Source organism: Spermophilus citellus (assembly GCF_964194105.1).
Source record: "Spermophilus citellus genome assembly, chromosome: 6".
NCBI classification, from domain to species: Eukaryota; Metazoa; Chordata; class Mammalia; order Rodentia; family Sciuridae; genus Spermophilus; species Spermophilus citellus.
The window spans coordinates 95,048,970-95,076,425 of NC_138187.1; the positions used below are offsets into that span (position 1 = coordinate 95,048,970).

The 27,456-nt window shown below is 43.5% G+C and overlaps 1 protein-coding gene across 5 annotated transcripts in view; it reads left to right on the forward strand.

The window, feature by feature from the left end:
• The window catches only part of DIP2C (disco interacting protein 2 homolog C), a 378,781-nt gene that overhangs the window by 305,233 nt on the left and 46,092 nt on the right, over positions 1-27,456 (forward strand). For all 5 annotated transcript variants that reach the window (XM_081300463.1, XM_081300460.1, XM_081300461.1 and 2 more), the window contains 7 exons: positions 2,077-2,186; positions 3,140-3,220; positions 13,997-14,120; positions 14,627-14,748; positions 15,794-15,905; positions 15,994-16,103; positions 20,823-20,953. In XM_081300463.1, the coding sequence (XP_081156589.1) occupies positions 2,077-2,186; positions 3,140-3,220; positions 13,997-14,120; positions 14,627-14,748; positions 15,794-15,905; positions 15,994-16,103; positions 20,823-20,953 (790 nt within the window). The remainder of the gene's footprint in view (positions 1-2,076; positions 2,187-3,139; positions 3,221-13,996; positions 14,121-14,626; positions 14,749-15,793; positions 15,906-15,993; positions 16,104-20,822; positions 20,954-27,456) is intronic.

Below are 27,456 nucleotides of genomic sequence, written 5' to 3' on the forward strand. Positions count from 1 at the left end.
GCACTGTTCCTTGTGATGTTGTCACATACAAATCTGCCCAGTGCTCTGCAGTTTGGGAACACATTATCTATCGTCTGACTTGATTCTCACATTATCCCAAGGTCTCCATCTCCATTACATGCAAGGGAGAGAGTTGGGCTAGATGATTTCTGAGGCTCTCTGGAGTAAACATTTGAAACAACTGTGTAAGGGGTCTGTTGATTCTTAGAATGAAGCTCTTAAAACTTAAGTTTGTAGACCACCCAGTTGCCTTTTCTACTGGATGAATTCTTACTCAGGTAAGAATAGTGTTTGTAATTATGAAACTGAGCAAAAAGCGTTAGAAAACTTTAATCCATCCTGAGCCAGCAGCCGTATCATAAGACATCAGAATTGGACAATTCTGCAGCTGTATTCCCTGGGGAGGTCCTTCCAGATATAGCTAGAGGACACTGTCTGAGCAGGTGCCCAGAGTTCCCAGCACCAAAGGCTTGGACTCTGTTCAGGACCCTGTGTCTTGTTGCTTCAAGATGAAACGTCTGCCTTGGCCCCTGCATGAATTTGTCAGGGGTTGTATGGTAGGAATTCAACACTAGAGACTAAAGGTGGATTCTGAAACTCTGAATAGGGCAGGAATCAACTTGGACCTTCCATGCACACGTTGTGGGGAGTAGCATCTCAACTTTGTGTTTTCAACTGGTATGGCTTAGTCACTGTAGGAGTGTTCCATGTATTACCCCCTCACTTACCTGGGGAGAATTCATCTGTTCTTGCTAAAAAAGATTTTCTAAAATCTAAAGCAGTAATTGGGGAAAGGAATTCCTAAGTCTGTGGGGAAAGAGATCCCTAAGGTCCCAGACTTCACCCTCAGAGAGTACAAGCAGAAGTGAACCTTGGTGAGTGTGCTTCACTCAGTAACGGAGAAGCACAGAGTGAGGCGCCATGAAAGCCCTAGGTCCTTCAAAACAGGTTTCTCTTTCTAGTTTGAATTCTTAAAGTATACATATATAAGGAGAAGACTTTAAACCAATTTAGCCCATTTGCAAGCTGGCTTCTTAGAGGAATCATCTTGCTCAGCCCTTGGTTGTCAAGAGTAAGGGCTGTACTAACGATGGAGAGTGAGAGGCTGAGGGCTGCAGGCTCCAGGGTGCTGGATCACCTGCAGGAGCCTTTGGCTCCTGGGCTTCTGGCCCAGTGGTAGCTCCGCCCCATTCCAGCAAGCAGCACTATACCAGACTTTTTGTTTGGTTAAACATGAAGACTACTCATTTTTCACAGTTACTTTAACAAGAACTAAGAAAAGACATGTAGTCTGCCCACAACTACCACATGGGAGAATTCAGAGATGAATTCTCTGAATTATGCCCACACACAGATAGCAGAGAATCACAGTTTTTAAATTCCGTAAGTAGTTAAGGACAGTCCTCGATGAGGCAGCATCCATCATCCAGGCTCCTGCAAACTTCTCGTAAATCAGGAAGAGGGCACCAGTAATGCAGTCACCAACAGCAGTTTCTTCATTTAGAGCTCACGAAAGGACTGAGAGAGACCCTGAAACCTTACCCCCAATAGAATATACAGATCCGAGCTTCCGTATCCCAACTCCTAAACAGGATTACTCTCAAATTCACAAAGTATTTATTTAAAACATAATATTTTGCTTCTGGTCAACCCTCATGATGTGTAGTGACACCAGAAAATAAGTGTAGACATGATCTGGAAGTCTTTAACTACTTATGGAATTTAAAAACTGTGATTCTCTGCTATTTGTGTGTGGGTATGTATTTTGGCATAGTCTGGGCATCAAACCTAGGGTCTCAGCATGCCAGGCAAACACTCCACTGAGCCACAGCCCCACTCTATATATCAATTTTTGTAATTGCCACTGTCAACATTTGTCATTTCTGTGCCATCCCTAATCAAAGCTTGTTTGCATTTCCCATCATTGTCATTGTACTGATCTCTTTGAAACCTGTCCTAAGATGTATTCACAGTCAGGCCTTTGGAAGGCTTCTCCTAGAGTAAATTCTTTACCAAAAGGGGAAGTCCTGTTTTAGGGAAATTTGATCTTTGTCTCAAGGCTCTGTCTCTTTCCAGAAATTGGCCCCGCCTCTGTGATGGTGGGAAACCTCGTGTCTGGGAAGAGGATTGCCCAAGCCAGCGGCAGAGACCTGGGTCAGATAGAAGACAACGACCAGGCCCGGAAGGTAAGAGCCGAGGCCCACACCTCTCCTGTGTTCCTTCCACAGTGTGAGAGGCAACTGTCCCTGCAGCTGCCCCGTGCCAGGTCCATGTCTACTCCCTTGGCATCCGGGATGGTCTTCTCCTACTTCCCCTGTCTTGCAAGACATGTCCATGAACTTTTATAAGGAAAAATCTATTCACTAGGGGATATGGCATTTTTAAAAATTGGCTAATGGCGTTTGATTGGGCTGAGGTTGTGGCTCAGTGGTGGAACACTTGCCTGGCATGTGTAAGGCACTGGGTTCAATTCTCAGCACCACATATGAATTAAAAAAGGTCCATCCTCAATGTTTTTTTTGGGGGGGGAGGAGGAATGAAACACTTGATCATCATGCCCCATCCACATGGTATGTTTCTATTATTAAAAGGGATTAGAGTTATCCCAGCCTGAAATTGGGCCACCCTTTTTACTGCAGACAGTAGTTTGGAGCATGTAGTTTGAGTTTGCAGTGCAGTTTCATGACACTAGGGAACTGCCATTCTGAACACACCATAGACCCACCCACCCTTTTTAATAGGATAGGTCTGATTTTTCTCATCATAACCCATAGAAATCAGCACTGCACCCTCTGGCAGCCCCAGGAGAAAGGCCTTGCTCCTACCGCTGCCAATGCCACTGAAAGTTCCCATCCTTGCACAGACCCCCCCCAAGAGCTTCCCCAACCAAGGACACCACCCCAGCCCTTGAGCTGTCAGTCCAAGTCAGGAGCGGCGAATTCTAAATCACTGCTGGAAAGCATAGTAAGCACTTGCTTGTCCTTTGGTCATATGTAAGATTTTCCTAATAGTCTCCATGGGGAAACACACTATTTGAAGGCACTAGAAAGCATTCGCACATTTACTTCCACTTAATTTGGAGATTGCCCAGCGCAGATCTCAGTGGCCTGACCTGGCACCAATGCGTTTCCTGTTGCAGTTCCTGTTCCTCTCGGAGGTCTTGCAGTGGAGAGCCCAGACCACCCCAGACCACGTGCTGTACACGCTGCTCAACTGTCGGGTGAGGCACACCGAACTCGCGTTTCCTGATGGCTGTTCTTGTTGGATCTAAACTGGTTCCCCGGGCCTGGGAAGCACTCTTGCTTCTGTGTGTGTTTTTTTAAATTTATTATTAGTGTGTTACCATTATACACAATAGTGGGCTCATTTTGACACATTCATGAATGCACATGATATAATTTGCTGCAGTTCAATCCCCAGTATCTCCCCTTCTCCCCTCCCTCTACTGGTCTTCCTTCTATTTTTTTTTTTAATCGGTGTATCATAGGTGTACGTAAAAGTGGAATTCATTGTGATGTATTCACACGTGCATGGAACATGACTTGATCAATTTCATTCTGCAGTTTGTTTTTACCTTCCACCAGCCCCTTCCTCTATTCCCCTGTTCTCCCTTCTACCTCCATGAAATCCCACCTTGTATTCCTTACTTTTGCCTGGCTTCCACATAGAAGAGAATATTCAACCCTTGACTTTCTGAGTTTGACTTATTTCATTTAGCAGATGTTTTGCAGTTTCACCCATTTACCAGCACAGGCCATGATGTTGCTTTGTGGCTAAGTGAAACTCCATTGTCTTCATACACCACATTTTCTTTATCTGTTTGTCTGTTAATGGGCTCCTAGGCTGATACCAAAACTGAGCTATTGTGAATTGTGCTGCTATAAACATTGTTATATCTGTATCTCTGTAATATGTTGAGTTTGGTTATTTGGGATGAATACCAAGGAGTCGGATGGCTGGGCCATAGGGTGGTTCCATACCTAGTCTTTTGAGGAATCTCCATATTGCTTTCCAGAGTGGATGTGCTAATTTGCAGTCCACCAACAGTGTATGGATGTCTTTCTCCCTACATCCTCACCAGTAATTACGATTTATTAGTATTCTTTCCTTTCTTACCCTGCCTGCCCCAGTACTGGGATTAAACCCAGGAGCACTCTACCACTGAACTATATCTCCAGTCCTTTTTATTTTTTTATTTTTTATTTTGAAATAGGGTCTTACCAAGTTGCCAGGGTGGCCTTGAACTTGGTGTAATCCTAAATCTCTGGGATTACAGATGTGTGCCGCTGTCCCTGGCTGTTGCTTGTATTCTTAATGATTGCCCTTCTAATTGGACTGAGATTCTTTTTTTTCCCCCTTGAGCTTTAGGGGTATTATTAAGAAACCTCTTGCTGCTTTATAATATTCCCAACTTAATTCTTTCCCTGAATATTTTGGGAATTCCTTTTGTTTGTCTGATGCTCTCCATTTAAGGATGCTTTTAATATGATCTTACCTATACATTCTATGTAGATATTTTAGCAGCCCTTTTTGCAATATTTCCTACCTGAAAACAAGTGATTGATAATATCTACTGAGAACAATTGCAGACCTAGGGGAGTTTTAATTTTAATTACCAAGCTATTTTTTAGAGGTATTAATTACAGAATCCTAGAAATAAAATCATTTCTACTTTTTAAATATAAAGTTTCTATTTCTCATTAGAAACTCAAATTTATTAATTATCATCCCATCGTAGTACTTAGGAGTAATGCCTTAAATATGCAAGCAAATATTAACAGTAAAAGTTTAATGCAAAAGTCTTGATACATTTGTTACTTTTTCTTGTTGCTGTGAAAATAGTTTGAAAAATAGATACAAAATGTAGGTCTTCTGGGCAGACATAGGCACTGACAGCTCTTTACAAAGCTACGGTTCTTCAGAGTTGCTGATTATCAGAATCTGAGTACACAAAGGCTCCTCCTGCCATTTGGAGCAGTAGATTAATGGCACATGAAGGGAAATGCTAACAACATAGCTGATTGTTCCCTGAATCTCTACTTTGGTTTCCAGTTATCAGACCATTCTGATTATGTGATTTATCTCATCTGAAGGCTCCTCGCCCTCAACTCAGAGCGGTGCTTATCATATTGAATTGCCACATGGGGCTGAATCACTCTGTATCTGCTCGAGACTTTTTCCAGGAAGAGTCATTGGCAATGGGGATGCCCGTCTTCCCCTCCTCTCTAAGGAGCTCCCTGTGCTGATAGCCCATGAGCTCCTCCTGGCCACCATGAATCCACATATCTGAAATGCCCTCTTGCCACTTTGCATCTGTTTCCACACTAGAACCATCCTCAGCCTACGAGTAGAGACAAGACTCCCCTTTCTGTACAAAGCCGTTTGCTAGCCTTCTTGGGCATTTGTGACACTATCCTCATTTCCCTTGAATCACTTCCTCTGCCCTGCATCTGCTGTTTCTCCTGTGAGTTGCTCTTGATTGCTTCTCTTTTTCTGTAATCTGAGCATCTCTCCGGGGACTCCCAGTATCACCTGTAGACTAAAATCTACAATGTTAACTCAGGCTGGCCTCCTGTGCCCTACACTAGTCACCTTCTCCAGTGGCTGCCTGCAAGTACCGCCTCCCTTCCCTGAGTTCCCTCAGCATTGCCCTGGTGCCTGTGTGCTCCCTAGGCTGTATGCTGCATGGGACTGGGTCAGCTCTGACTCCCTTTTCAAACTCTTTCCCAGAATTGCCCAATACGTTGCTCCCATGTGTCAGATGGGTAAATGCCCGTATCTAAACAGCTGGACTGTACATAGTAGCTCAAGAAGAGGTGGACCCTGTGTACATAGATGCAATACTGAGGGAGGCATGCTGATGGTGTTAGACCAGGACACAAGAAAAGACCACTGACTCCAATTAAAATCAAATTAAAGCAAGCTTATTATTTCGACCGGCCGGGCTGCCTTTCCCTCCCAAAACGGCGGGAATAAGACAGCCACCCCACCTTTCCTATAGCCCAGAAAGTTACACAAAAGGGGGGTTACAGATAACAGAACTCTGACAAGCATCACACTAATGGTAGTTTACATTTTTTTTTTTTTTTTTGCTGGCCCCAACATCAGAATTTATGAGGACCATTAGAGCCTCAGAGAGGGTCGTTCTCTGGCCAGGGAAGGCCAATATTTATGAGGTGTCACTAAAGTTTCAGAGAGGGCTGCTATCTGGTTAGAGAGCCAGGCATGGGTGAGTTCAATGCACGGGCAGGCATACCAAGTGGTTCAGAATTTGCAGTAATTTATAGTAAAGCTGAAATTAGCTTTTCATGGCTTTGTGGCAAGATGGCTCCCAATTTTAATAAAAGATCAGGTTGGGTCTATCAATGGAAGTGTGAGGAACACAGGGCTGGTCTTGCCTTGTCAACTGTGGGAGAAGGTCCCTCAGTCTGCTCACCTGAGTGATCAATTCCAGAGCACAGGCTTGACGTCCGGGCCATCTGGCATTGTGGATGCCCGTGCCCTGGACTCTATTATTACAGTCATTTGCCATAGCCAGACACTGGATCTCTTGGAAAATTGTTTACTGGAAATGACTCCTGTGCTTTAAAAGGGTTTCAGTAAAAACAACAGAAAATCAGATGGAGTAAGTTATAGATACCAAAGCCAGGATTAAATTTGCTTTAGCTAAGCATGCGGAAACCGTGGTCCAAGAATGCCTCCTCCTGTTAGTGGAAATCTCCTGTTTGCTAAGGCTTCGTTCATGTTCTGTCCTGGGCTTTTCTGAAGGGTCACAGCATCATCTTTATTTCGTGAGAGGATCAGATCCAAGCATCTGTGTTAGTTTACCGTTGCCTGCTACCCCGTGTGCACTCTCAATAGGTCTCAACCTGGACCATAGCCCAGCATGTGATGGTGGTTGTAATTTCTGCTCAAATCAATGTTCAAGTTCAACAATGTCTAACAATGTCTAATGTCTAGTCTAAATAAAACACAAGCCACATGCATAATTGTTTTCTAAAACAATATTGAAGCATAAGAGAAGACAGGTGCAAGTGATTCCATAATGAGTTACTTCTCCAGAGTATGAATCCAGTGTGGCGAGTGCCTCAGTCCTGAATGGTATTTCTATCAATTGGTTTTGACCACTTCTCACTTGATCTTTTTTAATGGTAAATATTTTTTTTAATTCTTTTTAGTTATACTTGACAGTGTATTTTTACATACATACTTGGAGTATAACTTCCTATTCTTGTGGTTGTACATGATGTGAAGTTACATTGGTGTGTATTCATATATGAATATAGGAAAGTTATGTTCGATTCATTATGTCTTTCCTATTCCAATCCCCCTCCCTTACCCTCACTCCCTCCTATCCAATCTGGTGAACCTCCACCCCACCCCCACAGTCTATTGTGAGTCAGCATCCACATATCAGAACATTTGGCCTTTGTTTTTTTGGAATTGGCTTATTTCACTTAGCACCATAGTCTCTAGTTCCAACCATTTACTGGCAAATGCATAATTTAATTTTTCTTTATGGCTGAATAATATTCCAGTGTGTACATATGCATTCATCTAAGAAGGGCATCTAGGCTGGTTCCATAGCTTAGCTATTGAATTGGGCTGCTTTGAACATTGATGTGGCCACATAACTGTAGTATGCTGATTTTAAGTCCTTTGGGTATAAACTGAGGAGTAAGATAACTGGTCAAATGGTGGTTCCATTCCAAGTTTTCTGAGGAATTTCCATACTACTATCCAGAGTAGTTGCACCAATTTGCACTCCTGTTACCGCTGTTGACCGGTGTTGACCTTGCTTGCCCGATGTTGAAGAATAACACCAAAGAAGCACACCGAGGCAAGGTCAGAGTAGAAATTAGAAGTTTATTAAAGGACAGCAGAAAAGACTTCTCCCGGAGGAAGAAGGGGATCCAAGAGGTGGAATCCGTGGAAGTGAGGTTGTCTCCCCTTTTTATAGTTTTGGTGATGGAATGTGGGTTGAAAGGCCCGAGGGGTGGGACACAGGTGGGCCAAAGAAGTAATCTGGGCAGGAAGGACTTCATTAACACTTCTTTGTGATGGGCTATCTTCAAATCTGCTGGGGTCTGTTTCCTGGGTTTTATTAACATTTCTTTGTGATGGACTTTGGCCTAGGGCCTTTCTGGGACTTCATTAACATTCCATGAGTTGTCCTGTGTCTCTTGGAATCATTCTCAGTATGGCCTCCATTTTAGATTTCACTCAGTATTAGACCCGATTTACCTAACTACACTTGTAAGGGTCCAGCGAAACGTCGGAGAAGGAAAGACCACACGAGACTAGCTTCATGCAATGGCAAGGGGGATTTTTTATTAGGGATCCGTTCCAACGCGTTGGGACTCTGTGCTCACTCAAGAAGTCGAGAGCAGCCCAGAGCCCAGAGCAGAGGTCAAGCAGAGCTTAAGTACACTTTTTGGAGAGGGCGGTGGGCTTTGCATACATCAGAACAAATCATCATGAGGCGCGGGGAAATTGAACAACAATTCTCATACATGATTAGTCCATTCATTGGCGGGAACAGTTTGGGTAGGGGTGATTGGTCACTTCTAAGTGGGGTACACATTCAAACTGATTGGTTCTGGGGCCTATATGCTTATGTGCCATGTTACCTGGAGCCCTTAGCTATTAAACAACCAGGGAATCAATGGAGATATTTACTGAGCAGCTCCCGCATTGTCCTAACAACTTTACAGACATTACAGGTTCCGGGGATAGCAGGGGAATTGTTTTCTTTTTAGCCCAGGCCTTGCAATCTAGAAGCTTTACAATGCCCTAGTCTTTTACACTTTAACTCAGACTTTTGCAGCTTAGAATCAGCTTAGAAATTTTACCCTTACACACTGACTACCTAACTTTAAATCTGGCTTCACTCCCACCAGCAGTGTATGAGTCTGCCTTTCCCCACATCCTCGCCAACATTTATTTTTACTTGTATTCTTGATAACTGCCATTCTAACTGGAGTGAGATGAAGTCTCAGTGTAGTTTTAATTTACATTTCTCTAATTGCTAGTGATATTGAACATTTTTTCATATATTTGTTGACCATTCATATTTCTTATTCTGTGAAGTATCTGTTCAATTCCTTTGCCCATTTATTGATTGGATTTTTGTTTGGTAGGTTTTTTGAGTTCTTTACATATCCTGGAGATTAATGCTCTGAGGTACAATGGCAAAGATTTTTCCCATTGTGTGGTCCCTCTCTTCACGTTCTTGATTGTTTCCTTAGTTTGAATTCATCCCGTTTATTGAGTCTCAATTTTATTTCTTGAGCTTTAGGAGTCTTGTTGAAGAAGTCGGTTCCTAAGCCAACCTGGAGATTTGGGTCTATTTTTCTTCTAGTAGGCGCAGGGTCTCTGGTCTAATGCCTACATCCTTGATCCACCTTAAGAGTTTTGTGCATCACCTGCTCTTTTTGATCATGGGGTCATTGAGAATGATTGAGCCATTTGGCTCCTAAATATGAGTGCCATTTCCTGGTTTTTGTTTGCAGTTCTTTCAAGTTTGTATTTCCACTGCCCACGTAGTAAGAAGGTATGAGTTGTCATGGAAGATTTAGAGTGGGAAGTAAGGATGCAATTCATGGGAAAATTTAGTTAGAATCTTGAAATTCTTTGAGGGTTTTTTTGTCTTGTTTTGGGTTTGGGGTTTTTTTTGGGGGGTGGGGGGGTACTGGGAATTGAGCCCAGGGGCACTTTACTACTGAGCAACATCCCCAGCCCTTTTTTATTTTGAGACAGAGTCTTGCTAAGTTGCTGAGGCTGGCCTCAAACTTCCAATCATCCTGCCTAGCCTTCTGAGCCCCTGGGATTATAGGTGTACACCACTGCACCCAGCTTACATTCTTTACATATAAAATTTTGAGGTGTTTTGGTGGGTTATTTGTTAATAGAAAGACAAGCCAACTTGCTGCAGTCTGGCTGGGCACAAAATAACCAAGCCGCCACGAGGCACTTGTGGATTCAAAATAGGAACTCCTTTATTATCCGAACTCCCAGAATGCTGCCGACGCCGGCCCTTCCAGGAACACCTTACACCAGAAATCCCTCCTCCTGCACTTCCCCAACCAATGCGAACTCTCCAGGAATCCCCAGGAGAACTCCAAAGTAGCAGGCGGAGGTGGACAGCAGGGGTCTAATATACAATTGAATACACAGTTTAACATAACTATCATCATCTCAATGGCTCGCTGGTGTCACCTCTCAATCACTCCCTTCTGGCACAAATGCCATGCTATTCCTACTCGGCTGTGGCTCTCAGCACCAACTCATGTGTTTTTGTTTTGGGTTTTTTCTTTTCTTCTTTTTTTTACTTTTAGTAATTTCTTTAGATTTTAAAATATAAATTCTCTCAGGTTTTTTTTCCTCATTCCTCAGTTTTTTAGTTTTTTGATTTATATAAATCTTTTAAATTGTGTCAAATACATAGTCGTTGCCACAGAGTTGACACAATTTAAATTGTTTCCTGAAGCTGAATGTCTGTTGCTCTGTGGGACCACCCATATAAGACAATTTTTGTTATTCTTAAAACAAACAATTGGGAGAATGAAATGTATCTCTTAATCCAGTGGCATGTCTCCTGAGCTGAAATGTCCTTATTAGGATGTCAGAGAGCCAGTGGTAATAAGCAGTGTCCAGGTGTGAGTGTACCACAGTGTGGTCTCCAATGTGGTGAAATTGTGTCATATCAGCCTTGCAAACTGAAGAGGAGGAGAAAAGAGAATGTCAGAACTATTTTGTTTTTGTTTCTCTTTTTTCTTTTGGTACCAAGAATTTAATCCAGGGACACGACCACTGAGCCACATCCCCAGCCCTTTTATATTTTATTTAGAGACAGGGTCTCACTGAGTTGCTGAGGCTGGCTTTGAACTTGTGATCCTCCTGCCTCAGCCCCTCAAGCCTCTGGGATTACCAGTGTGCGCTAGCACAACTACTTCATTATTACCGTCCAGGCTGCCACCCTTCCTTGTGAGTCCCTCCTGTCATGCTAGAGGAAGGATGCAGGGCAATCTGCCTCTCCTTGCACATCACCAATGTGATTGCTCGCCTGCAGAGTGACCCCAGTATTTGGGGGATGCCACTCATTCAGCACGTCCTTTGTATGCAGCAGAGGCACCTGTCCAGTGGTCATTTGGTGACAGCGCAGCCCTAGCTGTGGAAGAAAACTGATTATATGAGACTTACCATGGGGCAGGGTGGCTCTTTCCAGGCTAGCACCTCCTTGAGAAGATTGAGGATAATTTTAATTTCCAATCACCTCACCTGCCGATTTCAGATCCTATTTCCCACAAAGGATGTTGCTTCCCTGTACCATCATCAGAGTACCTGGAAGCTTTACCATTCATTTTGTATAAACAGCATAAAATGACAAATAGCATTGAAAAAAATTGTGTTTGGGAAGATTGTCAAAAATCACAGACAGCATTCAAATTGAATTTCACATTTTATGAGTATCCATGGATAGGAATTTTCATGAACTAGAATCAGAACACATTTTGAAATACACTTCTCTGGATGCTTGTTGTGAGTCTTCTAAGTTTCTTAAATCTCAGGACCTAAGAAATTGGGTAAATCCTGGGCTTTGTCGTTTGACCAAAAAGGTAGTTATTGATGGGGATTGTACTCTTCCATTTTTCAGTACTATAATGAAATCCCCGAGACAGGTGCTTGGTGTTGATGAACAGTTATGGAGGTGCAAGGTTGAAGGGCTGCTCCTAATGACCTTTGTGCTGACCAAGCCCTGAAGCAGTGCAGAGCTTCCTGTGGCACGAGAGGAAGCACACATTGCGCGCGCATGTGTCTCTTCATGTGTCTCATAATAAAGCCACCAGGATTCAATCACAGGAGCCCCATGCTAATAACCTTATCTGATCCTAAACACTAATCAAAAACTGCCATTCAACACTCAGCTTCCACCCTCTGGCTGCTTGACAGTGGGGTTAGATTTTAGTACATGAAGCATGTGCGCCCTAGCCAAACCAGGGATCTCCTGTCACTCCCCCAAAGGTGGGCATGGGATTAGGTACAGACGTTGTGCAAACCAGAAGTGTGGGTGGGCCACAACGTGGGCGCTGGGATGGGGAGAAAGTCCTGACAGCAGGAAGGTCCCCTTAGTGGTAAAGGGGAGCCAGTACTGCCAGCGCTCTGCTAAGACAAACTGCCACCCACCAAGGATCGTCCCTTTTCAACAATTCTGGGTGGTGACTGACTTTCCTTGTGAGACCACCACTCTTTAGTGTCTAGGGTGGACTTGGGTGGGGTCCCTCACCATCAGCTGTGCTATGCATCTGTGCCATAGTTCCTTTGAAGGCTATGAAACATCCAGAGCTTGCTGGACGTTCAAGTCGAGGGACATGTGTTGGTTCATGTAGACAGCTGTGGTGTCCGTGTGTCCACAGGAAAACCTGAACATCTGATCTCAATGGCTCCAGGTTCTGTTCCATTGGCTAGATTTCCTGGACTCGCAGCCTCCTCCGTCATTTGGCTTTTGGCCTATCTATCTGCTGCATTGTGCTTTCTGGATCTTCTACTTTACCTATCTATTTTTTTTAACCTTCCTCTGATAGAAAATAATCAAGGAATGAGTGTATAATAAGGTTCAGGTCAGAGAGGCCTGAGCTGACCCTCTCCAGTAAAGAAACCCATCCCTCAGCCTTCTGAGCCCCTGGGATTACAGGTGTGCACCACTGCACCCAGCTTACATTCTTTACATATAAAAGTTTGAGGTGTTTTGGTGGGTTGTTGCAGAGGTCCTCAGACTGATGATGTGACTCTGTGCAGAGGTCATCAGAGGTGATCCCTTGGCTGCCCAGAGCTTATGCTGATGACTGTATCAGGTTCTGCATGTGTATTTTTAATATGTCATAAAATAATCCCTTGCATGCTTCCTCAGGCCCTGCCCACCCTCCACCTGTCTGTGTCCCTAGCATAGGTAACTGGGATGGGGTCTGTGCTACGTTTTCCTGACCCTGAACCTTCAGAGGCCTAAAAGCACTGGTCACAGGTCCACCAGCTTGCTTTGGACCTCCACATGTAGTCTTTGAATTGTTCAGGTTCAGTCCCCAAGAGCCTCTGAAGTCTTCCCTGCTTTCCTGTCACCTCTGCCAGCCCCTGCACTCCTCCTTCAAGCCACCGACTTACATAAGTGTTTAGCAGAGATTGTCCATGGATACTTTCTGGCTTCCAGAGTCTATCTTGTCCCTGGACTGCAGGCCAGCATCGCCTGCTGCTGAAGGGAAAGCCCTTTATCCTATTAATCACGTAAAGACAGCATTTGACCATAAAGCAGCTGTGGACAGTGATCTCTTCACCTCAGGAATGAAGCAACTGGACTGTAATTGTGAAATGTAGCCTCAGGAAATCTTTGGTACAGTGTTCATAATCTGCAGTGCACTCACACTTTCTTTGCAATATAAACAATGAATCCCACAGATCTCAATATTTATTGGTACTTCTCTTGCTATCAATTTTCTCTGATAATCACCCACTCCCTTTTTTTTTTTAATTGAAAGGTGTTTTCTTTTTGTCTCTATATACTTTAAAAGTCTTCATGAAAATACATTTGCTGCTTTTTTTTTTCCTTCAGGTGTTTTTAAGCATTTTTTTTCTTTCAGACTTCCTTGATTTTTTAATGTGGTCTGTCTTAAACATTATAAATTGTTTTCTCGACATAAGATTCCTGTATTTTTTTACTGGTCATTCTTATTGCCAGTAACAATTATGGTTAATTCACAAAATTACTGGAGTTTTTTTAAACTCGGGTCTTTTTTAACTCAGATACTAAGGTGGTAAAATATATGTAGGTGGCTCTTTGCTTCTGTGCCTCATTGGAAGAGAAGGGGATTGACTTATGATGATGCTCATTCAACTCTGAATACACTGCAAACCACCAAATTCACAATTCTAAATGTGCGATTGCAAGCCCTCCGGAAAGCTGTCACAGTGCTGTGGCTTAACCGCCTGCTCTTGCGCTATGCAGGGTACCATAGCAAACTCGTTGACCTGTGTCCAGCTTCATAAGCGTGCCGAGAAGATAGCCGTGATGCTGATGGAACGGGGACACCTGCAGGATGGGGACCACGTGGCTTTGGTCTACCCACCAGGTGAGGGGGCGGGGCAAGGGCAGCAGCCCCATATGAGACCACTTGGCCACCCTGTTGGCAGCCAAGTAGAGCTATGGGATTGTTGCTGGAGTTGACGGTACTGCAGTGGGATTTCAGCTGCCTCCTTTGTGCCTAGTTCTCCCTATTTGCTCAGGGATGAGGTTACCTGTTACCCTATGGTTAGAGACTCAAGTAAGGAGATGTTAATTTTTTATCTAAATTTGTTTTATTAGACAACTGAAGTAGTTCACTTAACCCATAGTGAAGCCTTTCTTAAATTTCATATGGTTGAGTATTTCTGTGGAAAAATAGCAGAAATTAAACTGCAAGCCTGCTCTTTTATTTCCTGTCTAAAAGAACAGGCCAAAGGAAGTGACCACCCCACCCACAGGGACAAGTTCAAGGTCTTGTTCTCTTAACTATCTTGAGACCAGAGCTTGTGCTGGCAGGGATGGAGGTGGTTGAACAGCGTGTTTTGCTTCAAGTTCGTTTTCCTCCCCGTCTAGGCATAGACCTCATTGCAGCATTTTACGGTTGCCTGTATGCGGGCTGTGTGCCGATAACCGTCCGACCTCCGCACCCGCAGAACATCGCCACGACCCTGCCGACTGTCAAGATGATTGTGGAGGTAACCTACACATGGAAGCTTTTGGGCGCTTCACCTGCCAGACCTGAGTGCGGCACTCGCGGGTCCCAGACCCTAGAGTCTTCTAGGGCATGACGGCTGTGAGTGTGAGAGTTTATCAAGCCAGGAAATGCTCTCCGCCTTCCAGAAGGCTGTGACCTAGTTCTAGAAGCAAGATTTAAACGAGGCATGGAAGTGAGACTAGCAGGCAGCAGCTACCCCAGTGCATCAGAGTTAAAGGTGCCCTGAAGAAGGTAGCCCCTGGAGAGGGCTCCTCTACCATCAGTGGGGGAGTCCCCACCGAAGCCACTGAGCAAACTAGCCAAATGAAATTGCAGTGGATTGTTTTTGCTCTTTCCTCAAAATTTAGAATTTTTCTATTCCTTTCTGAGGACATTGATTGATTGATTGATTTTTATATCTGGGGACATTTAGGAGCCGGGAATGGTGGTGAACACCCCAAATCCCTGCTGCTCAGGAGGCTAAAATGGGAAAATTGCAAATTTGAGCTCAGCCTGGGCAACTTAGCAAGACCCTGTCTCAGAATTTTAGAAAAGGGCTAGGGATGTAGCCTAGTGGTAGAGTCCTTACCTAAGAAGAATGAGGGCCTTGGTTCCATCTCCAATACTACCAAAGAAAAAAGGAAATAAAAAACTTAGGATATGTTTTTCTCCCTACTGGAGGAGGAGCTATGAGGAGCAAAATTAGTTTGGGCACAGAGGATGCCAATGACCTGGGTCTTGCGTGAACATTCTTTGTAGTTGTGGTAGAGTACTTGCAATGGCCATTCTTCCTGTTAGAGGGTGTTGACATATCTGCCTCTTTGTGACCAGAGTATTTCAGCTCTAGGGGCAGCAGGTGTGGGGACCTGAGCCCCCTGCCCTGCCTGCATGTGTGCATGGTCAGGTTCCGCTCTCCTGCATCCCAGCCAGCTCTCCAGGGGGAAGTGGTGCTCCTGGGCACTCACTGCCCCTTCAGCTGCGTGGCTTTAACAAGCAGAGCGAGCCGTGGGCGTTCACTCACTCCCTCTCCACACTCTGGTCCTCAGGTGAGTCGCTCTGCCTGTCTGATGACAACACAACTGATCTGTAAGCTGCTACGGTCCAGGGAGGCAGCGGCAGCTGTAGATGTCAGGACATGGCCCCTCATACTGGACACGGGTCAGTACCTGAGCCAGCAGGATGAGTGTATTTGCTTACATGGCCTCTCATTAGGACAAATATCCTGATGGCTTTGTTTGTTCTCTAGATGATTTGCCAAAGAAGCGGCCTGCTCAGATCTACAAACCCTCCAACCCCGACACGCTGGCCTACCTTGACTTCAGTGTGTCCACGACCGGGATGCTAGCTGGCGTAAAGGTGAGAAGTGGAATCTGCTCCACCTGAGCTGGTGGTGTGCAGCTAACGGGCCTGTGTTCACGGTCAGCTTGTATTCTTGTGAGTGTAAGCACTCTGCAGAAACAGGTGCGCCAATATGCTTCTGTTTAAGTTGTAATGTGTCTGACCCCTTCAACAGTCCTCAAGGCTGACCAGTTCTTCCCAAGTGTTCAGTGAATTTTTATATTATCACAGTCTCACTTGCCCATGATAGAATACTGCACATTTTGCTGGTTGTCCACCCTCCTGGTTTTCATCTCTGCACGCTGCAATTTCTTGCTTTTTAAACTTGCACTCCATTATAATCTGTCAGATTCCTGCTCAGTGAAGCTACATTGGTCCTTTTGTCGTCCAAGAATGTGACTTCCATTATGTCATTCAGAATTAGGACCCTCATGGCTCAGATGATGCCAAGGTACTATGCAAAACTGCACCATTAGGTTCCCTGTGGCTCAGGAAGCCTGTTCTGTAGTATCTGCCTCTGGTCAGACTGGTGAGTTTGCTTTATTGACTGCACTTTGTTCTCAGGCTCGACCTAGCTAAGTCGGTATACATTTGAGGTGGTATGCTAAATTAACTACAGTGTTGAATAAAATTTTCAAAAGGTTTTTTCAAAGAAATATTTTTCAAACCAAGATAAATTGGTTACTTTGGGGACTGGGGCTGTGGCTCAGTGGTGGAGCACTTACCTAGCAAGTGTGAGGCACTGGGTTTGATTCTCAGCACCACATATCAATAAATGAATAATAGGTTCATCAACAACTAAAGACATATTTTTAAAAAATACTTTGACTGTTTTTGTGATGTACAGAGCAGTAGTTATAATATTAAATCTTGATTTTTTTTTTATTATCAGCATGAAACAGATAATGTGATCTGTTTTACTTCCTGGTGATTCCACTTAAAGTTATACACTCTAGAAAATCCAGAGATTTTGTAGTGAGACTTCCTCTGAAACCTACAAGAGCTTTTTCTAAACTTTCAACCATTTAATTTGATGAGACCTGAAGTGAAATGTACTGTGATGTCAATAAGAGAGACCTATGGGTACTGAGGGGCACAGAATTGAGTCGGAATGTGCAGCACATGGCCTGCTCCAGACGGAGTCCCTCGTACCTCGTGGTCTTGTGGATTACACAAGTGACCATTGTTCCTAGAAAGAACTTTTTCTTAATTTCAGTTTTGGGACAAAAAGTGTTATTGGGCATTGATACATATCATAAAAGACAGCGGGCACAGTGGCTCACACCTGTGAATCTTAGCTTCTATGAAAGCTGAGGCAGGAGGATTGAGAGGTATTTTTTGTTTTTATATTTTTAGATGGATACAATACCTTCATTTTATTTATTTACTTTTTTTGTGTGATGCTGAGGCTTGAACCCAGGGCCTCACACGTGGTACTCAAGCGCTCTACCACTGAGCCCCAGCCCAGTATTGTGAGTTTGAGGCCAGCCTAGGCAAACTTAGCCCTTGTCTCAAAATGAAACTTTTTACCAACCAGTAGCGCGCTCGCCTGGCATGCTGGGGGTGGGGGGGAGCTGGGTTCGATCCTCAGCACCACATAAAATAAAGATGTTGTGTCCACCAAAAACTAAAAAATAAATATTAAAAAAAAAAGGGCTGGGATGTAGCTCAGTGATGTAGTCCCCAGTCCCACAGATAAAAATGACAAGTATATCCATTAAGCTGGGTGTTTGATACTCTCTGATGAGTGTTGGAGAATATTGAATTTTGATTGAAATCTAGGAGTAGGTTTGTACATTGAAGATTATAAGTTTAGTAATTGGTTTTGTGCTCTGAAGGCTCTTAATAGACCTAGATGTACACTTGCTCAAGATCAGTAAGAAGGTAGTATAGAGGACCTACAGAGGACCTCAAATAGATGGCTCATGGGTTTCCCCAAAGAATATTGGGACTCTCTGTGGTCCTCCACTTCCACAAAACGGCTTCCCAGAGCTCCTGGTCGATGACTGCCCAGGGACTCATCATTTTTTCAGTGGCTTAAACACCTATTTCCAGACACTCATTTTAACCTCAGCCAAATCAAAACTGCACTGAAAGGCAACTCTGCCCAAGAAACGTCACACAGCACGTCCCAAGTAAATCAGGGTTGAGTCGACCTCATCCTAGGTTCCTCCCCATCAGCAACATATTCCACTGCAAAAATGTGACCTCCACGTTAGTGCACTTTCACAAGTGTCCTGTGTCCTAATCTCCCACCAAAGACAGTTTAGCAATAAATGACTTTAATAGTTAAAAAAACAAAAAAGAAGCTTCACATATGGTTACACTCTACTTGTTTGCAAAAAAAAAAAAAAAAAAAGAAGAAAAAATGGCATAAAATCTGGTCAGTGAAACACTTTCTACTTTCACGTCCACCTTAGATCATCTACGTTTGTTGATTTGGAATTTTGGAAAACTAATGCTGTATCCAAGTGTGAGTCTTAATAGGAACTGGCAGTTTTCTTCATTTAGGTTCTAGAAAAGCTTCCCGAGTCATGTTCCTTGGTTGATCGTGTGGTAGGGTCCAGTGCCGCGTCCGGCAAAATGGACCGAGTCCGGCGGGAGACGTCGGGATTAAAAAAGACACAGGAGTCCGAGGTCCTTCATCCAGGGGGAATCTCTCTTTATTATCTCAGCTCATACTTATATATTTCTTTCAGACAGAATGGAAAGTTACTGGTAGGCGGAAGCAAGGACGGAGGGGGGCAGGTGGTTCTTGTCGACTCATACTAAGCCTTCAACCAGGAACCTTATCAGACCCAAGCAGGTCAGGACGTTCCCACATAACCGTTATAGGCTGAATAATATGGAAACAGACACCACAAATCTTTCAAGGCCTTGTGAGCTGGCCTCTTTGACGTGCACAACAAGAAACCAGGGCTGGATCCAAGCCCTGGGGGCCGGGGGGAGTCCGTGCCAGCAGTCCAGCATTGGCATGAATTTGGAGATAGAGCAGTCAGTTGTTTGTGGCCCTTGTCTTAACCGGTGCCATTCTTGTTACTGGGGGGTGGGGGGTTGTCCTTGAGACTCAGCAGGCTAGAGAGCTCCCAGCTGGGGCCATGTGAGCACCTTTCTCCAACTGTCCCTATGCTGTAGACATTTGCCCAGACACTGATAGGTCTTGGAGTTAGCCCTGCGTTGGAGTTTCCTATTGCATCCTGATCCTCTGAGGGTAGGTGCTGCCTTGTTCCCCAGCTCCTAACCCATGCCTGATGGAGAAGGAGCATTCAGTGTGTTTACCCAGCCAAACCAAAGAACTCGATTTCAGCAGCAGTTTCATAAAGAGTTTCTTCAGTGGCTAATCTTGAGTACCTGGGGAATTTTGGTAAATGGGACTCAACTCCCTCTTCATCTGGGTGAGAAGGAGGTTAGAGGCTCATTTTGAAAATCCAATCTCATTTCTCTTTTAAACAAATATTGGGCTCTAAGTGCCAACTGCGAAGAACTGAAGTTTTACAAGCCAGAGTAATTCTGCCTTACCCTGTGTGAATTCAGTGAAATGTCCCTAATGGACCCCTGTCCTTGTCAGAATTTCTGGTGGTGATCTGACACTCAGTAGTGGCGGCAGTCCCACCCTGCTTCCTCTTGTCTCCTCCTGGCTTGGTGAATGGATGGGACGCAGGCATGGGGCTGGACTCCCTAATTATCACAGGGCTCTGCACTGGTCCCCTTTGTAGGTTAGCTCCAGGTGACACATCTTAAAACCTTGCACTTAGAGCAGTTTTCTGTGCTGCATTTGTTTCCCTCTCCTCTCGGGTTGGTTTGGCTGGAAAGCCCCTGTGGGAATATTGACTTTATTTGGGACATTTTGCAGTGTTTCAAAATAATTCACATTACTTACCATAGTGGGTCCATTCCTAGGAACCCAAGGAGAAGTCTTCCCTGTGGCCTTGATGCTGGGGTGTGACTGAGCTTGGCTGCTGACTGTAGGATGGTCATGCAGCGGAAAGGTCACTGTGAGAGGACCAGGGATCTAGTTCTAGCTCTCAAGTATGTGAACTTAAGTAAACTCTTTCACTTCTCTGAGCCCCTGTTTCCTAGACATGAAGATGGGGGTCCATCAAAGATACACCATAGGCCACCTGTACATTGCAGGAATGAGTGGAGTGTCACAGGAATGAGGTACAGTCATGCCTGTAAAGGTGGGTGTGAACGTGATGCCTTCACTGTCCATTTTCAGGCATCACAAGAATCCCTGAGTGTAAACCCTCTGCTTAAATGCAAAACAACATTATTTCAGTTTAGTTATTGGATCCTGGAGAATCAGGGAGTTCCCACCCCCCACCGCCGTACCAGGTATTGAACTTGGGGCACTCAACCACTGAGCCGTATCCCCAGCCCTATTTTGTATTTTGAGACAGGGTCTCACTGAATTGCTTAGTGCCTTGCAGTCGCTTTGCAGTCGCTAAGGCTGGCTTTGAAAATTCATGATTCTCCTGCCTCAGCCTCCCAAGCCACTGGGATTACAGGAGCGTGCCACTACACCCAGTGAGGGAGTTTGGAGTGTGGTTTATTTGCTGAAAATAGGAAGAAGGTTGAGTGTGCAGCAGCAGCCAGTCTGTGCAAGCAGCTGTCCCTGTCCTGCAGTCTCTGGGGCATCTAGTATTAAGTAGCACCTGTTCAGTGTGGCTGTGCTGCCCTGTGTTCTGGGCGCTGGGGTCCTGGACCCCATGTTGACCACTCCTCCCTGTTTTACAGATGTCTCACGCAGCCACCAGTGCCTTCTGCCGTTCTATTAAGCTGCAGTGTGAGCTTTACCCTTCTAGAGAAGTGGCCATCTGCTTGGACCCCTACTGTGGACTTGGATTTGTCCTCTGGTGCCTCTGCAGGTGAGATTCCTCTTTAATATCTTCAAAGTAAATTTTTAAGAAGAAGCCATGTACCTTTCCTTCTAGGTCTCTGGCCCTGCAGGCAGCCCTGAGCACTGCACCTCCGGAGACTGCCGAGGCCCACTGCCTGTCCTTGAAAAGCCCACCATCACCTCAGGGACAGAGCAGCACTGAGTGGCTTTCCACTTCCACCAGGAGGCCAGTCGAGTTCTGAAGAAGCCCAGAGACAGCGGCCAGCAAGGCCTTTGAGAAGATGGCTGTCATAGACCTTTACGCTTCCCAGGGGGACTCTCAGGGCTTGGTTCTTAACACCCTCCAGTTGGCGGTTGCGCCTACTCAAGTTCTTGTTGAAGCAGGGGACATTACAGGCTCTCACCTCCTTTCTCCTCCTCCTCTTCCTGGCTTTTCCTTAGAGGAGGGCTTGGGGTGGGACATGCCCGAGGGCTGAGTCTACATCTGGGGCTGCTGCCAAATCAGCCCTGGCTTAGAGCAAGATCTCATAAACATGTATAGAATGAGCTCCTGGTGGGTATACAAACGGCTAAGTATCGGGATTTTTTCCCCTGATTATACATGTGTGTTTATTGTAGAAATTTTAGAAATTATATACACAGCTATCTACAATCATACCACCTAATAAACAGTGGTAACTGTAAATACATTTTTGCATGTAGCCTTCTGTAGCTTGTTTTCTAATGTAGCACACTTAGCAAGTTCATGTTTTCAAATATATATGAGCGTATAAAGTGTACTAGAATGATCCACCAGCACCCATGATCCAGCTTCACGTTTCTACATTTTATCAGATTTTTTTCATATCTACTTTTTCTTTTTTAATAGGCATTTTTCTTAGGAGGTGTAGTGGAGATTGAACTTGGGGGCGCTCAACCACTGAGCCACATCCCCAGCCCTATTTTGTATTTTATTTAGAGACAGGGCCTCACTGAGTTGTTTAGCACTCGTCATTGCTGAGGCTGGCTTTGAGCTCGTGATCCTCCTGTTTCGGCCTCCCAAGCCTCCAGGATTACAGGCGTGCACCACTGCGCCTGATTTTAATGGGGTATTTTTATTTAAAATATTTATATGTTTAGTTTTAGATGGACACATTATCTTGTTTTTATGTGGTGCTGAGGATTGAACCCAGTGCCTCATGCATGCTAGGTGAGCACTCTACCACTAAGCCACAACCGCAGCCCCTTAATGGGGTATTTTAAAGCAAATGCAAACTCTGTAAAGTTTCACCCATAAATCTTTAATTTTACAAATATGCTATGCTTACAATTAGCATATTTATAAAATTGAGATGCTATATATAGTATGATTTTCTTTTCATAATGGTGTATAGTGGACATTTTTTTAATAATCTTTTTTTGTGGTGCTGGGGATTGAAACCAAGGCTTTGTGTGTGAACCCAGGGATTAGTCAGAGGGTCTTGCTAAGATGTCTGTGCTGGCTCATCATTGTAGTCCTGCCTCAGCCCCCATCATAGTTGGGATTCTAGTCAAGCATCACCACACCTACCTTTAAACACTCTCCTAGGACATTATTTTTAATGCATTCATATTTAATAGTATTGGATTAAAATCTAATCCTATAATTTTGGAAAAACAGTGGCATTCTAATTAGTACAATTAAACTTTTTGAGAAGGTGCTTGTATATGCTTTCTGAAGTTTGATATCAACGACTTCTTGAAGAAGCCCTAGTTGATTTTTAGAAGAAAATGGTATTTAATAGTTAAGATACTTGCTTGATGTGTTCATTGCTCCTGGGGAATGGCTGCTCCCAGGTCCTGTCATGGACAGGGCTGTGGAACACACACACATATATTCATACATACAGAGCACTGCTGCATTTCTACCTTAGCAGTATCTGCTGAAAAGCAGGTGTTTACATCAGGCCTAACTGTATTTCAGAGACGACTGTATTTTTTGTCCTGAATTTATAATTTATTGCCAACATGGAGGAATCTGGCTTTCATTATCCTTATCATGTATACTTATTTTTAATCCCCTTGTATAAAGCCAGTCTCCTTGTATGAAGGAAAGCTCTTCCTGTGAGACATAAGAACTGAGAGTCTTTAAGGGGTTGTGCAGGTTGCACTGAATCTTGGTTGAATAATCGTCTTTCCAGCAAATTCATTCAAAAGTCTCAGAAGCAGTATTCTGATTGGCCCTGCAACAATGAAAATAAGTGTATAACTGCTATAGGTTTCTATGTTTTCTAAAATCCTAAAGGACCTTCTTTTAAAAAAGAAAAGCCTTGGGTTTCAGATGGACAATCACTAAAACACTGAGGTATGAATTTGGGGAGGCCTCATTCTGCAGGCCATGAAGGTCCACAGCAGGCAGGGAAGGGAGGGTGACAGCACCCATGAGGAGGAGGAAGAGAGCATGCACACTGAGAGGCAGCTGGCATGGGGTGGGGAGCCAGGCAGGAGAGGAATAATGGAGGTCAGCAGCAGCGTGGGGGCAGACTGGCTTCATGCAAGGGGATTAAAAATAAGTGATAAGAATAATGAAAGCCAGATTCCTCCATGTTGGAAAAGGGTGTTATAAATTCAGAACGAAAATACAGTCGTCTCTGAAGCTGGCTTGCAGTTAGGCCTGATGTAAACACATGCTTTTCAGCAGATACTGCTAAGGTTAGAAATGCAGCAGTGCTCTGTATATATGAATATATGTGCGTGTGTTCCACAGCCCTGTCCATGACAAGACCTGGAAGCAGCCATTCCCCAGGAGCAATGAACACATCAAGCAAGTATCTTAACTATTAAATACTGTTTTCTTCTAAAGTAGACTAGGGCTTCTTCAAGAAGTGGCTGATTTCAAACTTCAGAAAGAGTATGTACAAAATGACCTTGAAATGTCATTTTAAGCTAGAAAGCAAGGAAAGGCTCAAAGAATGATGGGGCTATGTCACAAGGACAGAAAGTTAGTTTGAAAGTTCCCACTGGGCAAATTGGGAACAACTTTTGCATCAAAATAAAGATCACAACAATTTAGAATATTTTGAATAAAATAGGAAATTAACTATTTAAAGAGATGAGGAAATTGAATGCATGATAAGGAGCAAGAATGTCTGTGGTAGCGATGCACAAAATAAAGGGGTAAGAAACTTGAGGTTGGAGAAGCTATGCACTGGTGACCAGAGCCAAAGCCACTGGTAGTGGTGCGGAGGTGTCTGAGCCACTCCATAGGCCAGGAGAGGACAAGGCGTCACTCTTGCTCATCCGTATCTAGTGACATGGAAATATCACACACAGTTGGGGGACACTCAAAAGGAGTGCCTGAAATCGTCTCAAACCTTGGTGTCCCAGAGCAGAGGAAACCCTGAAAAATCATATGGGGAAAAGAATCTGAAAGACGACAGCTTAAGTATGTGAGAGTCTGAAATGGACCCTTTCACTGTAAAAGCTATAATTGGGACAACTGGAGAAGCTCGAACAGGGTCTGAACTTGGATAAGAGAAGCATATCAGTGTTCAAATTTTGATGGTTTGATTGGTTTATGGAGGAAAATATACATATTGGTTGGAAATGCCCCCAGAAGCATTTTTTTTTTTTTGGTGGAATGGACATTGGTTTTTTGATTCACCATTGAATGATTCAGAAATTTAAAGTTATTTTGACTAGGAAATTTTCTGTAATTTTGTGGGTATATGAAAGTAAAACTATTTCCATCATAAAACCATCTTTAATCACAAAACAGAAGATTATTTATATAATGAGTTATTGCAAAATGTTTTCTAAGATCAGGTGTGTGTTTGTAAAGCACATCAGATAGTTCATATTCATGCCCTGGAAGGTTCAATATTAAAAGGGCAATTCTTCCCAGATGCATTCATAGGTTCAGAATAATCCCTATCAAAACCTCAGCATGCTTTTTTATAGAAATAGACAAGATGATCCTAAAAGGGATAAAAGGACCCCTTTTGTAGAATTGTCAGAATAATTTTGAAACAGAATAACAAAATTGGAGAACTCGGACTACCAGAATACCATTTCCGGATTTCAAAAATTACTGGGAAGCTACAGTCACCAAGACAATTTGGTACTAGCATCAAATAGACTTGGATGGATGGATACATGTCATTGAAACAAAATTGAGAGTCTAAAAATAAACCCTTATAAGTCCCCCCCCTTTAAAGGTACCAAAGTGATTCACTAGGGAAGAGATAAGGGCCCCTGGGTTCAAACCCTGGTACCTTAACCACTGAGCCACATTCCCCAGTCCTTTTTATATTTTATTTAGAGACAGGGTCTCAAGGATTTGCTTAGGGCTTTGCTTAGTTGCTGAGGCTGGCTTGGAACTTTTGATCCTCCTTCAGCAGCGTTCTGAGCTGCTAGGATTACAGGCATGCACCACTGCACCTGACAGAAAAGATAATCTTTTTAACAAATGATGCTAGGAAAATTGGACATAGGTAGATAATTTAAATCTTTATCATCATCATATACATAAATTAACTCCAATGAGTGTAAGCAAAAATTTAAAAATTTTAGAAGGAAACACAGGATTAAATCTTACTAATTTGAGGTTGGCAGAAATATCTTACATATGACAGCAAAGGCTTAATACATAGAAAATATTGATAAATTCGACTCAAAAACTTTAGCATATCAAAAGACATTAAGAAAATTAAAAGGCAAGCCATGGAAAAAGTATTTGCAAATCATCTGGTAAAGTTCTTTAACCAGCACTGTAAAATTCAAGAATAAAAACAACGATTTAAACATGGGCAAGATGTTTCAATAGGTATTTCACCAAAAGGATACATATAAGCTGGGTATACACCTACAATCCCAGCAGCTCAGGAGGATTGCAAGCTCAAGGCCAGCCTCGGCAATTTAGCAAGGCCCTAAGCACCTCAACAAGACCCTGTCTCTAGATAAAACACGGAAATTGGACTGGGGATGTGGCTAAGTGCTCCTGGATTCAATCCCCAGTACTCCCTCATTCTCAAAAGAAGAAAAAAAAACACAAACCCACATATGAATGACCAACAAGCTCATGAGAAGATGTCTAGCATTAAGGCAATAAAAGGTGAAACCATGTGAGGTACTTCACATGCACTAGAACAGGTATAACCAAAAGTTGAGCATTTCTAACTGCAAACTCATGCCACAAAGCAGTCATAACCATATGTGTGGAAAAACGGGAATTGCCACACATTGTTGATAAGAATAGGGAAACCACAGTTTGAGTTAAGTTACATGTGAGTTTACCATGTGACCCCACAGACCTAGTCTAGGCTTCTCTCTGAGATAGGAAATTGTGTGTCTGCAGAAAGACTTGATACACAACTGTTCCCCAAAGCCTTGGTCCAAACCAGGAAGTTGGAAGGGGCTGGATACATGTGTCCGCAAGCAGAAAAATGGACCAACAAGTTTCGTCATCTGTACGGTGGAATACTACTGCAGAGTATTTGGGGGGAACGGGCTTCAAAAGCATGATGCTAAGTGAATGAAGTCAGACTCAATGCTCTGTGATTACATGAAATCAGAAAAGGCAAATTTACAGAGACCAGGGCTAGGTTTGGCTGTATTGATGGCAAACACACAGGGACTACCTTTAGAGTGATGAGAATGATTTACACCAGCACTGGTGATAATTGTATAACTGCAGATTTGTTAAAAATTATTATTCTAAATGTGGTGAGTTCTATGGTATGGGAAGTATGCCTAAATGAAGCTGGTGGTTTTAAAATGGAAAGGTGTGACACTGGAATAATTGAAAAGCATGCGAGATCCAGGGGCCTTCCAGCAGCAAGCCTGCCTTCAGGAGGCCCAGCCTGTGAGCCCGCTGGAGAGAAGTGTGGCTGTTTTCACCTGAGTTAATTGAATAATCTGGAATCATTGATTTGCTTCTCTGTAAGTTTTTGTTACATACCAGAAAGTTTAAGTGTTTTGTTTATTCTGGAATTAAGATCTAAATTAAACTAGCTGAGTTTCCAGAAACTCTTAGAAAATAATGTTATCAGAATAAGCAACCTGCTATTAAACATGTTAGTCTTGTCCATAGGGATATTTATCACCAGTGCCAAAAAAATCAATACTGGCTAATAAGTGCAACAATAAGTCAGCATTAATTGGATTGGGCAAGGTACAGGCCAAGTGGAAAGCTCATGAGTCAGGTTTTGCTTTGTCAGTATTTATCAATTTTTTCCGTACTTTGACTTCCCTTTTATGGGGGTGAAGAGGCAAATGAAACTGTATTGGATTTTTGCAAATATGCCTGAAATTATCCAGCCTGCAATTCACTCTGAGTGTTCAGCCTCTTGTGTACCAACAGTCCTGATTAAGCAAATCCTTAATCCTGAGACACATTCTCCAGAAAGTAGGAGGTCATTTGTGTTTCTTCATCTTCCTTTTGGATCTCCTTATAATGATATGTATAAAGTAAAATTTGGGAACAACATTGAAATGATAGTCAAAATTAAGAGAGAAGTCATTTCTCAAAGTCATATATAGTTTGTAGGCTAATTCTGGAGTACCGTGCCCCAA